Here is a 16975-nt window from a genome sequence, read left to right on the forward strand (position 1 = left end):
AGAAACAGAAAGGTACATTAGTGGAACAGAGTAGACATACAATCAGCAGCAAAAAAATAGTTATCCAATGTTTGACAAGTGTACAGATTTACATCTTTGGGATAAGAATTCATTATTTGGTAAAAATCACAGGGAAAACTGAAAAGTAGTCTGGATGAAATTGGGCATGGACCAATATCTTACACCATTTACCAAGATAAGGTCAAAATAGATACATGACCTAGATATAGAAGGAGACATTACAAGAGAATTTGAAGAACATGAAACCTATTACAATCAGACTTATGCATAGGTGAACAATTTATGAACAAAGAAGAGATATAAAGTGTTGTGAGATATAAATGAATAATTTTGATTACATTAAATAAAAAAAAGTTATACAAATAAGACAAATGTGGCCAAGATCAAAAGGCAAGCAAAACATTGGGGTAGGGGGAGGATTTTATAGACATTTCTCCAGATAAAGGTCTTATGTCTCACATATATAAAGAATTTTGTCAATTCTTTGAGGAGAATCATTCCCCAATTGATAGTCAAAGGATATGAACAGACAGTTTTCTGATAAAGAAGTTAAAACAATTTATATTCATAAGAAAAATTTTCTTGATCATTATTGATTAGAGAAACACAAATTCAAATAAACTTGAGATATCATTTTACATCTATCAGATTGACTAAAGTGAAAGAAGGGAAAAGCAACAAATAATGGGAAAAAATGTGAAAAAATTGAAACTTGAATTCATTGTCAGTGGATTTGTGAGCAGATCCATTCATTTTGAAGAAAGATTTGGAATTATGTCCAAAAGATTATTAAACCTTTGACCTTTGCATTATTTTGACCTAGCAATTAGCTCTGTTTGGTGATCAGGGAAAATAAAAAAGAAACCACATGTTCTAGCAGATCTTTTTTGTAGTGGCAAAGAATTGAAAGTTATGGAAATTTCAATCAACTGAGGAGTGGCTAAACAATTTGCAATATATGGTCATAATATTGCTATAATATAAATTTAAATATTAATATAATGTAATAATAATGCTATAAGAAATGATGAATTCAATGATTTTTAAAAAAGTTTTTTATCTTCTTCCCTGAAATAATGAAGAGTGAAATGATCAGAACCAAGAGAATATTCTATACAATAACAGCAATGTTGTCTTAAGAAGTATAAGCAACCAGTGGTTATTATGTAAGTTTTCTTGAAATAGAAATTATTATTATTATTATTATTATTGGCAATTATTTTTCTTTCCTCATTTTGTATTGAAGTCTAAAATAAATTTATTCTTTACCAAAAAATAATAAAAACTAAAACTAAAACTTAAAAAAAACAACAACAGAGAACTTGAGATCCCAGTTCTTCAGACTCCTCATTAAAGAGGTCCTTTCTACTTCTCTAAAATGACTCTTATCCATTCATACTGACATTCATTTAGTACATCCTATCTACAGAGAAATGGAATCAGGCAATAGGACCATAGAATTTACAACTGCAAGTTAACTTGGAGATTAACAATCTATATATTTTAAATACAAGAATAAATAAGACCCAAAGAATATACATAACTTGCCTATAATTAAAGAGGCAGCAGCCCACAGAGCTGAGATTCTGACTCAGGATCGCTGACTCCAAGTCACTTGCTTATTCCAAGTATTTTTTCTTATTCCTAAAATCCAGAATTGTCCCTCCGGGTGAGGATCAATTCACAATCAAGTCTGGGTTTCCCATTGGCCACCACTGAGAGGGGAGGCTGCATTGTTATTCAGATCCACAGGATCATTTGCCCATCTGTCCTAGAGGGCAGCACTGGAGGAAGGTCCTCTGGGAGGGGGCACTGACCACTGCCTTTATTCCACTTAGACAAGTGGGATGGGAATGGAAAGCTAGAGGAGTGTGGGTCATTGTTCCAGTCCATCATGCCATGGGGCAGATTTTATTGGCTGTCTGGAAGTCTTGCCAAATTTGCAGCAGCTCCTGGGGCTGGAATCCATGAACAAGGGCAAGTTGGTGGTAGACACAGTGTTCATATGCAATTCGAAACACCAGAAAGGATCCAGGGGGAGGAGGAGTGGGCTTCACCCCGAGCTGCTGTAGGCACAAGCCCACAAAGACATCCTCTAAAGAGATGACCTTGAGAGTTTGGGCTAGAGCCAGAATCCTGAGGGCTAAGGATCCAGACAGAACATAGCCAGGACCTCCACAGAAGGGGGGATATATGTCCTGCAAGTACAATTCTGGAGGCATGTACCACTTGTGATCTGGACTCCGAATAGGTCCTTTATTTCTATAGATGTAACCTGTGATAAAGTCAGGCCGTGGAGGTCCATTGGGCTGAAGCACCTGCTGTACCAGAAAGCTGGGGTTTAGAAAGACATCACTGTCCACCTTGAGCACATAGCGGGCATCGGGACAGTACTGGGCCATCCACTCCAGACCCATGAGGACCTTGAGAGTCAAGTTGCGATAGGTATCCAGGAAGCCCACCTGGAGGAGATCCCCATGCTCCCTGTCCTCTTCTTGGAGGAGTTCATGAAGTTCCTTGGTGAACAGGGGTGGGGGCAGACCAAGAACAAAAAGGCGTCGGATGATCACACCTAGTTCTAAAGTCTCATTGCCCCAAGTTTCCCGGATGGCTTGGCGTCTCCCCACATCCTGGGGTTGGGTCATCACCAGCATGAGCAGGAAGGGGGCACCTCGGGGACCCTCACACTTGTCAGGGTGATTGAGTAGAAAAGGGTAGGAGTAAGGGTACTTCAGCTGCAAGGGATGTGGTGTCTGAACCTGCCACTCAAACTTCCTTAGAGAAAGATTCAAAGTATTTTCAACTAGTTCTGTGGAGTCCAACGGCATCAGATCCAAGGAAGGAGTCCCAAAATCTACAAACTGACCCCCCAGCAGTAGTAGCAGCCCCCCAAAGACTGTGCTCAACAGAGCTCCCCTTACCAGATGCCTCCTGATCAACTTCATGGTGCCAACCATTGTCCTGAGTAAAGAGGAGTGAGACAGCTTGTCAGTGATGAGTGCAGGATTCATCCAGGCCCTTCCCCTTCCTCGGTGAGTAAGCTAGGAGGCCCCAGGATTTATAGATCCGGGAACAATGGGAAAGATAAAGACAGGAGAATGGGAAAAAGTTCCACTTCCTGCACTTTATGTTAGGCTAGCTGCCAAGTTAGCATTACAAGAACAGGAAGGGGGGACAGGTCAGAACAATTAGGGAGCTTGCACTGTAGGGGATCAGGGATGGGAGGAACCCTGAGCTAGGAGTGCAAAGCTCTGAGTTTTAGACTTAGCTCAGCCACTGGCTCAACATGGACAAGTCAACTCTCATCTTGGGGCTTCAGATTTCCCCATCTGTGAAATGAGGGAAATTGACCTGAATTCTCCCCCACCCCCAATCTGGGAGAGTATGATTTTGTGAAATAAAAGATCTGAAGACTGGAGGGCTCCCCTGTGCCAGTGTGGAATCAGTTAATTGAGTGTCCAACCGCAGGTTATGCAAAGGGGAGGGACAGGAGTGGGACCCTTCAGAAAGCTCTGGTATAAAAAGCAGGAATCAATCGTTTGAATTTGTCCCCGATTCTTGCTTTGCTTCGTTCCTCTCCTGTCTAAATTTCTCCCTTCCTCCCACTCCTAGAAGCAGCTTCAGCCCCTGTACCCTGACCTCACTCTAGGAAACCTGAAAAGGCCAAGGTTTTTCCCCTACTCCACTCCACTCCCATCTACCACGTTTCCCAGAGTTTCAGTTTCCCACAGATCTGAAAGGAGGTAGACTCGGGTGATTGCTCTGAAAAACCCAGAATCTGAACTATTAATGCAAGCCCCCTCTCCCAGATTCCTCCTCTTTCCTTGATTTCCCTTCCCTCTAGCCCAGCAGGGTCCTTACCTCACTTGGTCAGAATGCCGGGGATGTGATGTCAGCAGGACAGCTCACAGGGGACTGCCACTCTCTGTCCAGGTAGATACTGATATGGGAGGAGTGAGAAGGTGGGAGTGGGAGGAACCCTGCCGGCCTCTGAGGGAACATGCAAGTATGGGGTGGGGCGGATAACACAAGTCACTAGTCAGCTTGGCCTGGCCTGGAATCCAGCTGACTGGACATAGTCCGCAGGGGATGGAAGGTGGCAGAGGCAAAAAGTCTTTGGGAGGAGGTGCTGTGGGGGAGGAGAGGGAGGGAGGGTGTGATCAGGTACCGGAGCACTGGCTGCCACAAAGGGAAGGCCCTGCTATAATAACAGCAACAGCAACAAACAGCCAATATTTATATAGAGCTTTAAGGTTGACAGTATCACTTTCTTAATCTACACTTTCTCATTTTAATCTCAAAAAACAAAACAATAACCCTTTTGAGATAAACACTATAATCACATTTTGCTTGTAAAGGGGGAGGCACTCCAGCATTTCAAAGGAGTCACTGCTGTGACAATTTTTCACTCCCATGCTGATGTACCTTTTCTTACCTGGGCACTAGAAAAGAAAGGTGAGGTAGTACCAATGTCCAAATAGTAGCACCGATTAGTCTGGACCCTCATCTGGCTCAGTCTAGGATTTAAAATGTAAAATCATTCTACCCAGTGTCTTCAAAGTATTAGTACAATTTTCAGCTACTAAATTCTAAAATGCAACACATAAAATATTGTATTTCATAAATTTAACTTAACTTGATTTCTCTTTAGTCCCCATTTCTCATCCCCTTCCCAACTTCCTGGGACCCAAAAAGATAATACATTCACATTTTGGTTTAAAAAAGTCATTTCATAAAATAAGATTTTTTTAAAGTTAGAGTATTAAAACTCCCAATTGACGGCAACAGGTCCCTTTTAGGGAAGAAGCAAATGGCACTAGTACCTATTTATTTTTTAACATGATTAATTAAAATTAAAACAGAGTCTCTTCTAAAATCCTCCATCTCACATGAATCAAAGATCTATTCAGCCTTTCCAGAATAGAAAACTTTAAGTGAGTAATTTCAATTCTAAATCATTAGAGAAAGTTTGCCTTGGGTATGACATGGTAATGCTGGAGAGAAAAGGGGTAAATGTCTTTTTGTTTAATCCAATTAAGAAATTTCCCTTTGTGAGTGTTTAGATTTTTTCTGCCCAGCTTGAAAGGGGAATTGTTAAAGAAAGTAGAGTTTATATGATACTTAGTTCTCAGCAATATAGTGATCCAAGACAATTCCACTGGATTGGGGTGAAAAATGTTGTCCACATCCAGAAAGAGAATTATGGAAAGTGAATGTGGATCAAAGCATACTATTTTCATTTTTTGTTTTTTTTTCTTGTGATTTTTCCCTTTTTTGTTCTGATTTTTCTTTCATCTAACTTTATATGGAAACAAGTTTAAAATGATTGTACATGTATAACCTATATCAGATTGCTTGCTATCTTGGGAAGGAAGGAGTTAAGGCAGAGAAAGAGAAAAAATTTTGGAACTCAAAATCTTACAAAAATGAATGTTGAAAACTATATTTACATGTAATGGGAAAATGTAAATACTATTGAGGAAAAAACCCAAGAAAGTATTTTTAAGAAAGATATATTCTCCATGGATATTCAGCTATCAACAGTATTGCTCCAGAAACCCTAAACTTAAACTCCCTATTATTTACTTTGCTGCAGAATTTCATCTTTTGTTGGATAGTTCATTTCAAAACTTTACTTTCACCAGGGAAAAGTTACCTCCAGACTCTGAAATGAATTATCCGTCACTACCCACACCTCCCAACATCACAGTCACAAAATTGGGCATCGCAGAAAGAGACAGAATCATCTGGTGGCAATAGTGAGCCCACTCTTACTCCTGGAAATAGAGTGGCCACCTTTTGGCAGATTGGCCAGTAAACTTTAGAGCCTAATGACTATAAGTCTTGGTGCTGCTCTCAGTGGCCTCCAAAGCCTCTTATTGGTGTTGCAAGTTCACTGTTTGCATTGTATCTCCAATGGGCTTTTCCAACGACCTAAAACTGGGACTGGCAAATATTTTTTTCTATAAAAGGCCAGATAGTCAAAAGTTTTGATGTCTAAGAGGCAAATTTGAGAGCGTTATGTAGGTACTCATACAACAAGGGAGAAAATTTCCACAAATATTTTATTGATATAATTTATAATATAACAATAATAATGAAGTATAATTTTTGTAATAGAGATCTATCAATAGAAGGAATGGGATTCTTTTTTTGTGGGGGGATAACCCTTCACTTAAAGTTTTTCAGTCATTCAGTCATGTCTGATTTGTGACCCTGCGTACCATATTTTCCATGGGATTTTCTTGGCAAAGGTACTGAAATAGTTTGCCAATTCCTTCTCCCGTGGATTAAGGTCAGCAGAGGTTAAGTTCAGGATCATAGAATTGGTAAGTGTGTGGAGTCAAATTTGAACTCAGGTCTTCCTCACTCTAGGCCCAAAACTCTATCCACTGAACTATCTAGCAGCCCTTCACTTAAAATTAGTGTTTCATATAATCAAAATTGATTGCAAATATTCTTCTGTTAATGTTGACTTGTTATGAATTTTATGTGTTGCCTCTTTAAAAATATCTTTTAAAACAAATAGGTACTGCTAAATACTCATATCAAACCATATACACATGATTTTTTTTGGTTTTTTTTTGTTTTGTAATTCTCCTTTTTATTTATTTGTATTTTTTTATTACACTTTAAATTCTGATTTGTCTCCCTCCCTTTCTCCCCACCACCATTTGACATTAGATAGACAGACAGATATATGGATGGATGGAAGGAAGGAAGGATAAATGGATGGATGGATAGATGGATAGGTACATAGATAGATAGATAGAAAGAAATATAGAAAGTTATGTAAAACAGTACTATACACACTTTTGTATTTCAGTTCTTTCTGTGGACATAGATAACATCTTCCATCATAGGTCCTTTGTAGTTGATTTGAGTATTTATAATATTCAAAATAATTTATTCATTCACAGTTGTTCTTTGACCAGTGTTGTTATTGTATGTAGCATTCACTTGGTTCTGTTCATTTCACTCTTGATTATTTCATTTACATCCTGCCATATTTTTCTAAAAGCCTATGATTTTTAGGTGAACACATTCATAGCTTGGAAAGCATTTTTAGAATTTTATTAACTTCTCTGGATAGTTGCCTTTTAGCATGTTATTATATTGCAGCTTAATCATTTTCAGTTCAAGGATAGATGAATGCTCTTCCATTGTATAACTAAATGGGTTTTGAAATATGAAAATGTCTTTTACATTTGCATCAAATCTTCATGACTCAGAGCTTCATGAGCTCATAAAATATATCCATCACAAATTTGTGTGGAAGTGAAGAGCTACCATCTTGTTTTACTTTTTGATACTCCAGGTAGTATAAAAAGCAACTTTACATTACTTCTAATTCAATAATATTATTGGTGTTGTTCTTTTTCAATGATGTCCAAGTCTTCATGAGTCTAACGGGGGCTTTCATGGCCAAGTCACTAGAGTTGTTTTCCATTTTCTTCTCCAATTCATTTTACAAATGAGGAAACTCAGCAAACAGGGATTAAGTGACTTTGTCCAGGACCAACAACTAGTGTCTGAGGTCACATTGGAACTCAGGTCTTTCTGATTTCTGGCCCTCTGTGCTCTACTAAGCTACCTCCATATTCTTAATAAAATTGATACACATTGGGGCAGCTACATGGCCCAGGACTCAGCAGAACCTGAGTTCAAGTCCAGCCTCAGACACTTAACAGGCAAGTCACTTAGCCCCAATTGCCTCAGAAAATAAATAAATAAATAATGATAATAATATTTATTCAAATCAAATTGATTTTACTACAAGATAAGTTTTAAATATAAGTGCAGTGTTTTCTTGAAATTTTAGTATGAAATCATTAAGAAATAGTATCAAGTCTATAGCAAAGGTTATTTCCAAAGGCATTCAAAATTTCATAATAGTGATTAAGGGTGGTTCTTCACATTCAGAAAAATGTGAGTCTTGATCTTGATCTCAAAAAAAAACATGACAAAACCTTGTATTTCTCTTCTTTTTTTTTTTTGGCACAATAGCTTATTGTCATATGTTGAAGTTTAGCAATACACCTTTAAAATTCTATTGCATTATAACTGAATCTCTACAATTTTTGTGTTCAAGTAGCACTTATGGTCTCCATCCCAATTATTCACCCCTGCCTCTGTTACCACAGACATCACATAAATCAATGAACTTGGCTGCATTCTCATAAAACTTTATTATGGACACACATTTGAATTGGATATAATTTTTTAATTTTTTCAACCACATATAATATTTTTTTATTTATTTTTTAAATACAGGAAAGATTTTAGTTTACATTCTTGTATGAATGGATGCTTAGGTTAGTAGATATATTTTTGAAACCATAAAAACAATCTCTAAAACATTTTTTAAAAAACATTCTTACCTTATGGGCTGTACAAAAATAGTCTGCAGGACAGCTGGCAGAGTGGATATAGCATTAATCCTGGAGTCAGTAGGATCTGACTTCCAGTCTACCCTCAGAAAAAAAAGCTTACTAGATATGCAATCCTATGCAAGTCACTTAAACTCATTTGCCTCAAAAACAACAATCAGCAGCCTGGAATAGGCCCATAGACCATAGTTTACTCCCTGAAGAGGCCAGAGTATTCTCCACCATTTGGACACTAAGAGCCCTGAATCCAACCTAATTCAGACTCCAAAAGCACAAGAGAGAAAAGTCACAAGCCAGGAAGGGCTAAGCCCAGGTGAAAGCTTTCTGTAGCTGCCTTACTGTTGCATGATTTCCCTTCCCATAGTCACCCTGCTTGGTACAAAAGGTAGCTCCCTTCCTAGGCTTTCTACAAGCCACACTGTGTGAGACAATGAATAACTTTCTATGACAACCCAGGTCACTTTTGCTGATGAGCCACCCCACTCTCACTTCCATTCCTGTGGAACAGGAAGAAATGCAGGGAGCTTGGATTATGTTGTAATGGACATCTCAGGGAAGCAATGCTTGTAATTATCCTGAATGTTTGGAGAACTCCAGGGATCTGGGAACAGTGTTTGGGCCTTGAGAAGACACATTTTCTGACTGTATCTGGCCTTGTAAAGGCCAATGGTAGATGAATCTATTCCTTTAGAATTTTAGCAATCCTTTTGTACATAACACTGTCAGTGGGACAAAGTTCTGTTCCAGGACAAAGGAGAAGCAGATTCCAACTAGTTTCCTCATCCCTCAGCCCTCCAGATGACATCTTGCTCCTCCAAGCCTTCCAGAAAAGGTCAGGGAAGAGACCCATTTTCCCTAGCTTCAACAGGGCCCTTTGATGACCTCTCATCTAGCAGCTAGAATAGGGGGATTCTATTAGACAAACTTGGACCTGAGTGGGCCTTTGGCTGCCCTTTTTAGTTTCTCTTTCTTTTCTTGAATAGACAGTCAAGTATCTACCTCTAGGCTTGCAGATGACTTTTTGAATTCCATAAGTCTTGGGTCCTATTAGTGAAGGTGACTAGCAGCAAGGGGAGTATCTTTAGTGGAAGATGTTCTAGGTAGCCAGAGGATAAAGACTTGTATGGAGATGAAAGGAAAGGTAAAATCCTTTAAACTATTGAGTCCTTTTACTAAGTCCTGTAAACTAATTTATGTTCTGATAAGATTCAGTATGAGTTTCCCAGTAGATTGTAACAGTAACTGTAAGTTAAGTTACTGAATCTTGTTTTAAGTCATCGCATCAATGTACACCTTGCAATTTGATTTGTTTAGTTTAGTTTTTAGCATGTCTTGAGACAAAAAAAAAACCGATAAAATAACTGTATCTGTTTTATATTGTCCATTGAATTTCTTTTAACCCTCACCTCTTAGGGGAGCCTCCATTCTGAGCTTTAAATACACTGATACTTGGCATGTCACGGCAGGGGGCTTAATGAACTGAGGAATTGCAGAAAAGGGAATCTGCCCTCTCTCATTAGTGGCCAGATCTCTCCCAGGAATGAGCTCAGTGTGAAATACCTTTGTTCAAAGCAGAGGAGTTCCTTAAAGGAGGGGAAAGTGGGCACAGTACTGGAATTATCTGGGCTCAGCAATGGTTCTTCAAAGTGGGATTAATAAAAATCACTTTTGCCTGACCCTTTTTAAAACATCAGGTGAGGAATCTAAAGCTGAGGGACTTCTAGGAATATTATAGCCAAATCCCAGACCTCCCAGAACAAGGAGATAATACTGCAAGCAACCAAAAGGAAACAATTCAAATATAGTGAAATAACAGTCAAGATAACACAAGATTTAGCAGCTTCTGCATTAAAAGATCAAAGGCAGTGGTCCTCAAAGCGCAGTCCAAAGAATTGTTGGGGTCTCTGAAACCCTTTCAGAGGGTCTACAAATTCAAAATTATTTTTTATTTCTAATATAGTAAATAGCTAGAAATATAACACATGTGAACAAAACCTCTTTGAACAGATGCTCCATAGTTTTTTTTAACAACATGAAGATACTGAGAACAAAAGTTTGAGAACCACTGATCAAAGGGCTTGGAACATGATATTCTGGAGGGCAAAGGAGCTAGGATTACAACCAAGAATGATTTTCCCTGCAAAATTGAGTAAAATTTTTTTTTGGGGGGGGGGGGTGAATGGCCATTCAGTGAGATAGAGAACTTTCAAATATTCCTATTGAAAAGAGGAGAGCCCAACAGATAATTTGACATTTAAATACAAAATGAAAGAACTTCAAATCTGTGTTTTCTTTCACAGGTTAATTTACATGAAAATGTGTTTGGTATGACCACACATGCATAACCTATATCAAATTGCTTTCCTTCTCAGTGAAGAGGGAAGGGAAGAGGAGAGAGAATTTGGAACTTAAAATTTAAAGATAAATGTCAATATTGTTTTTACATGTAATTTGGAACAATAAAATATTAAATAAAAAATAAAGTTTTTAAAAGATAAGAGAACACTGTAAAGAACTGGTTCACCTAAGGGTCAAGATGGAGAAGGGAAGAGAAGGTCGCCAGTTCTGGAATGATGTCCTAGAAAAGAACCAAAGGATACAGGGATTGAAATTCAGAATTGAGAATAAAGAACAGGGTTGGGAGTTGCAAAGCAGAGGGAAGGTAGAATGACAGCAGGTTATAAGTTGATAAAGAATTTCAGAGCTCATAAACATGAAAGTGGAGCATTGGGGAGAGAGACCAATCAGAAATCCATTTCAGGGACAGCAATATTGTTCAAGGATAGAGCTCTGACCCTGGAGTCAGAAGGAGCTGAATTCAAATCCAGCCTCAGATATTTATTAGCTGTGTGATTCTGGAGCCTGGTAAGTCACTTAAACTGGAGATTCAAAAAAAGAAAAGAAAAAAAAAGGAAGAGAAGGAAAGAAAAAAAGAAGTCTGTTGCAATAGTTCAGGTGAGAGGTGATGAGCGACTGAAGTGAAGCAGAGAATGCACAGGAAGAGACTCTGTAGAAGATCAACAAGATTTAGGAACGAATTGCATGGGAATGAGAGGAAGTATGAGATCAGCCTTCAGATTATTTGGAAGACAGTTAAGTGGAAGAATGTGATTTGGTCAGCTTGAGATCAGAGAGTAGAAATAGGAGCAATGTGGTAAAAGTTGCAAAAAAGGCTGATTTAGGTTCAGTATAAAGGGAAAGTTCTTAATTAGGGTTATCTATGACGATTATGGAAATACATTTGGAAAAATTGCACATGTTTAACCTATATTGGATTGCTTGCTGTCTCAGGGAGAAGGAAGGAGGGAGGAAAGGGAGAAAAAATTGGAACACAAGGTTTTGCAAGGGAGAATGTTAAAAAAAAAAAAACTATTGGGTATTACAATTACCTACAGAGCCTGTTGCAAGTGCAGCCTGAGGACCCTTTCAAGTGACACCTCAAAATGATCTCAAGAAGCCCTCTGGGTCAGCATCTACTAAACCGCATCTCCCATGTTTCCCATTTTCCTTTTACCAGCCTAAAGCCAAGGACACATGAATTTAAATCAAAATATTACACAGAATTATCAGAGAATGATGCCCTTCTTTCCTCTAACTGCAGGGGCCGCCATCTTGCTAAAAGACCTCTGTGTCTTAACTTACTCTCAGCCCACTCTCCTGAATGCCCAGAACTGCTGGCCTCTGCTGGATTCCCCCTGGGCCACTGAGCTGCTACTGCCACCTGTTGATTCTTTTCTGGATTGCAGCTTCTAGACAGGTGCTTGTTACTCAGCTCTGAGGGCTCCCACTGCATCCCACTGAATCCAGACAGCTCTCAAGGAGAAAGAAGCTGGTAACTTTGACAGCCACACTCACAGAAATCCAACTCACTTGTATGTTGTGACATCACCTCTCTGATGGCATTCTCCTCTTCAAGAAGGAAGGACAAAAAACAACACCAGACTGGAGATAGGCTCACATTCCTTTGTCTTTGGTTTGGTGCTGTGGTGGACAGAACATGGGACCTGGAATCGGGAAGACTGGAGTTCAAATCCTCCTGCCCTACAGACCTTGAACACTTAACCTCTATCTGCCTCAGTTTTCTCAACTCTAAGATGAGGACTTACTTCCCGGGATTGTCATAAAGATCAAATGAGGTACTTGTAGAGTGGCTGATACATAGAAACATTTAAATGTTTGCTTCCTTCTTTATGATTCAACCAGGGCAGACAAAAAAAGTTCCATCATTGAAAATCCAGCTTTTGAATGGCTTTTATTTTCCATTAGGGACAGTTCTCTGAGTCTGGCCTGCTATTTTAATTGAAGAGAAAAAATTTATTTCAACTCCCATCTTGCCCTGCATCCAGTAATAAGATTATGCATATTATCCTGTGAATTATTTCACTTTAATAAGGCTTGGTGGGTTTACCTGTACCTGGTGATATTTGTTTTACATTCTATCAAATATGACAAAAAATATATTATTCTTTGAGAAGATAACACACACACACACACACACACACACACACACACACACACACATACACACACGCAAAGATGGAGGAAAGATCCCAAATCCAATTGCATGGATCCTCTGTGGAAGATTTATCAAAGGATACGAACTAGAATTGTACAGAAAGGGAAAGCATCTATAGGTTAAAATTTATGCTAATGGACAGTGTTACCCATATTGATGAGACAAATGATGTCTCTGTTGAGGTCTATGCCAGGAGCTAGCAGTGTATGAACATGGCAGCGCTGTCACACTTAGCTCAAAAAAAAAAAAAAGAATTTGGGTTCCTGCTTTCCTAGACTATGGAAACAACTGAAATTTCTTTATCTCTTCGACACAACTCACATTTTGGAGAATTTTCAGAATTCATAAGGATTGGGGACATTGACTAGTTATCTGTTTTATTGGTCAAATGACCCAGAAGGATAATTTTTTTAACATATAGGTCCTTTCCCTTTTTCTTTTTATCTCTTTGGGGTTTATGCAAAACAATTCCTTCTCAAGGATTAGGTGGATTTTTTGAAGCATAATAAAGTAGGTAGAAAGAGTTATAGAGCAGAGCTTGGCAAATTTCAGGCTGCAGGTTAAATCTGGCTCACTGCCTATTTTTGTACAATCTGTTGGCTAAGGGTGGTTTTCATATTTTTAACCATAATACCCAATAGTGTGTGATGAGTGCTGCATGAAGTCAAAGGAGAAAATCCTTTGTGGGAAGAGTCAGCAGAATGCTTCTTGGAGGAGGTAAAGTTACTTAACAACAGCGCTATTAGTTTGCTTACCTTCTGCTCTAGATGATTGAAACAAAACAAAACTCTAAAAATCTTTGAAACAGAAAATTTCCAGTTCCCTGCAACAGAATCCATTCCCCTTCCCTGAACTTTCAGCCAGCAAGAAGAAGCAGAAAGGAAAGAATCTGGCAACACTTGGAGACTTCTCAACCTCTCTGAAAAATAAAACAAGAAATCCCTCTGTTGAACCTCACCATGCTTATCTTTCTAGTCCTTAATTTAGTATGACTTTTATTTCTACATGGATTGCTCTGGTCCCACTGTCTTAAGGTCAGATAGGTTATATTTTATCTAGACTCCTCACTCAAGGTTTTTCAGTATCAGCAGATATTCTCTCTGATTTGCCATTGATTTGAGCCCACATTAATTGTGCCCCCCCCCATTTTAGGGGCCCCTCAACTAGCACCCTTCCAATTACATCTAACCACTTAAGATCAGATTAGTTTTTAGTAAAGAAACATTGACTTCAAATATATAGCAAAATCCAAACATACAAATATCTTTTCCCACCACCCCTGGGGCATAATCTTTCCTATACCACTTCAGTTGCTGTGGAGAAAAGAAAGTTTCAGCTCAATTCCTATATATCATTATACATAAGTTCAAGTTCAAATCACCACTAGGCTAGTATACCAAGCTCCTCTTCCTCAGTGCTTCCCTGAAAGGCTGGCAGCAACTTTGGCTTTGTTGGTTTTATTTGTGCAAACCCTCTTTAATATAATGTAACTAAAATTATTTCTTTTATATCTTATGATGGTCTGTAATGTTCTTTCTTCATTTTTTGCTTTCCTGGCTTAGGTATCAGCACCATATTGGTATCATACAAGAACTTTGATGGGATTTGTTTTTAAGACAATTCTTATAATTAGATTCCCCTACAATTTAAAATTAAAGTTTAAAAAAAGAAAGGAGGAGAACTATAGAGTCCAGTGCTTCAGACTCCCCATTAAAGAAAGTCATTAGATGATTCTTGCATCCAATCATTTGGACATTTATTGTATACATCCTATCTACAGACAAATGGAGCCACGAAATAGAACCATAGAACATACAAATGGAAGGAAGCTTGAAGATCAGCAACATATTGGTTTTAAATATGGTAATAAATAAGGCGCAAAGAATATAGATGACTTGCATATACTCAAATAGGCAGCAGCTCATAGAGCTGAAATTCTGACTCAGGATCTCTGGCTACAAGTCCATCGTCCATTCCAAGTATCTTTTTCTTATTCCTAAAATCCAGAACTGTCCCTCAGGGGTAAGGATTACTTCACAATCATTACTGGGTTTCCCATTGGCCACCACTGAGAGGGGAGGCTGCACTGTTATTCAGATCCATAGGATCATTTGCCCATCTGTCCTAGAGGGCAGCACTGGAGGAAGGTCCTCTGGGAAGGGGCCACTGACTACTGCCTTTATTCCATTCAGACAAGTGGGATGGGAATGGAAAGCTAGAGGAGTGTGGGTCATTGTTCCAGCCCATTATGCCATGGGGCAGATTTTATTGACTGTTTGGAAGTCTTGCCAAATTTGCAGCAGCTCCTGCGGCTGGAATCCATGAACAAGGGCAAGTTGGTGGTAGACACAGTGTTCATATGCTAGTGGAAACATCAGGAAGGATCCGGGGGGAGGAGGAATGGGCTCCAGCCCCAATTGCTCTAAACATAAGCCCACAAACACATCTTCCAGATGGATGATCTTGAGAATCTGGGCCATGGACAGAATCCTGAGGGCTAAGGATCCAGACAAAACATAGCCAGGACCCCCACAGTAAGGGGGATATATGTCCTGCAAGTACAATTCTGGAGGCATGTACCATTTATGATCTGGACTCCGAATAGGGCCTGTATTTCTATAGATGTAACCTGTGATAAAGTCAGGCCGTGGAGGTCCATTGGGCTGAAGCACCTGCTGTACCAGAAAGCTGGGGTTTAGAAAGACATCACTGTCCACCTTGAGCACATAGCGGGCATCAGGACAGTACTGGGCCATCCACTCCAGACCCATGAGGACCTTGAGAGTCAAGTTGTGATAAGAATCCAGGAAGCCCACCTGGAGGAGATCCCCATGCTCCCTGTCCTCTTCTTGGAGGAGTTCATGAAGTTCCTTGGTGAACAGGGGTGGGGGCAGACCAAGAACAAAGAGGCGTTGGATGATCACACCCAGTTCTAAAGTCTCATTGCCCCAAGTTTCCCGGATAGTTTGGCGTCTCCCCACATCCTGGGGTTGGGTCATCACCAGCATGAGCAGGAAGGGGGCACCTCGGGGACCCTTACACTTGTCAGGGTGATTGAGTAGAAAAGGGTAGGAGTAAGGGTATTTCACCTGCAAGGGATGTTGTGTCTGAACCTGCCACTCAAACTTCCTTAGAGGATGATTCAAAGTATTTTCAACTAGTTCTGTGGAGTCCAAGGGCATCAAATCCAAGGAAGGAGTCCTGAAATCTACAGACTGACCCACCAGCAGTAGTAGCAGTCCCCCAAAAGCTGTGCTCAACAGAGCTCTCCATATCAGATGACTCCTGATCAACTTCATGGTGCCAACAGTTGTCCTGGGTAAAAAGGAGTGAGATGGCTTGTAAGTGATGGGTACAAGATTCCACAGAACCCCAGTTTCTGTTCAGCCAGACTAGAGTCTCTTTCACTGTCTATGTAGATGAAGTATTTCCTGGTGTGGGTGCTCCCCCTCTCCTGGGGATTTGTATATCTGAGAAAAATGGGAAAGATAAGGGCAAGAGAACAGGGAAAAAGACTCCCTAACCCATGCACTTTGTGCTAGGCTAGCTGCCAACTTAGCATTACAAGAACAGGAAGAGAGGCAGATCAGAAGAATCAGGGAGCTTGCACTGTAGCGGGTAAGGGGTTGAAGGAACCTATAGCTGGGAGTCCAGAGCTCTGGATTTAAGACTGAGCTCTGCCACTAGTTCAGCTTGAACAAATCAACCCTCCTCTTGGGGTTCAGATTTCCCTATCTGTGAAATGAGGGGAACTGACCTGAATGACAAAAGTCCCCCCCTTCAATCTGGGAGAGTATGATTTTGTGAAATTAAAGGTCTGAAAACTGGAGGGCTCCACTGTGCCAGTGAGAAAGCAGTTAATTGAGAGTCCAACCACTGATTGTACAAAGAGGTTTTGGACAGAAGAGGGACAGGAGCTGTCCATGTGGGCCCCTTCAGAAAGGTATAAAAAACAGGAATCGTTTGAATTTGTCCCCGATTCTTGCTTTGCTTCATTTCTCTCCTGTCTAAATTTCTCCCTTCTTCCCACTCCTACAAGCAGCCTCAC

At 39.7% G+C, this 16975-nt stretch overlaps 2 protein-coding genes across 2 annotated transcripts; both read right to left on the reverse strand.

Annotated features, from left to right (window-relative positions):
• Nucleotides 1-1913: 1913 nt before the first annotated feature.
• On the reverse strand, nucleotides 1914-2966 carry LOC127548078 (beta-1,3-galactosyltransferase 2-like). The gene has a single exon (XM_051975274.1). It carries the CDS (start codon nucleotides 2964-2966, stop codon nucleotides 1914-1916), a length of 1053 nt encoding a protein of 350 aa, XP_051831234.1.
• A 12207-nt stretch (nucleotides 2967-15173) lies between these two features.
• Nucleotides 15174-16226, reverse strand: LOC127548085 (beta-1,3-galactosyltransferase 2-like). The gene has a single exon (XM_051975287.1). The coding sequence runs from the start codon at nucleotides 16224-16226 to the stop codon at nucleotides 15174-15176; it is 1053 nt and encodes a 350-aa protein (XP_051831247.1).
• Between the last annotated feature and the right edge of the window lie 749 nt (nucleotides 16227-16975).

This window comes from Antechinus flavipes, chromosome 1 (assembly GCF_016432865.1).
Source record: "Antechinus flavipes isolate AdamAnt ecotype Samford, QLD, Australia chromosome 1, AdamAnt_v2, whole genome shotgun sequence".
Taxonomy (NCBI): domain Eukaryota; kingdom Metazoa; phylum Chordata; class Mammalia; order Dasyuromorphia; family Dasyuridae; genus Antechinus; species Antechinus flavipes.

Coding starts and splice junctions, on each gene's coding strand:
- LOC127548078 (XM_051975274.1), bottom strand. CDS start 2,966: ATGAAGTTGATCAGGAGGCATCTGGTAAGGGGAGCTCTGTTGAGCACA.
- LOC127548085 (XM_051975287.1), bottom strand. CDS start 16,226: ATGAAGTTGATCAGGAGTCATCTGATATGGAGAGCTCTGTTGAGCACA.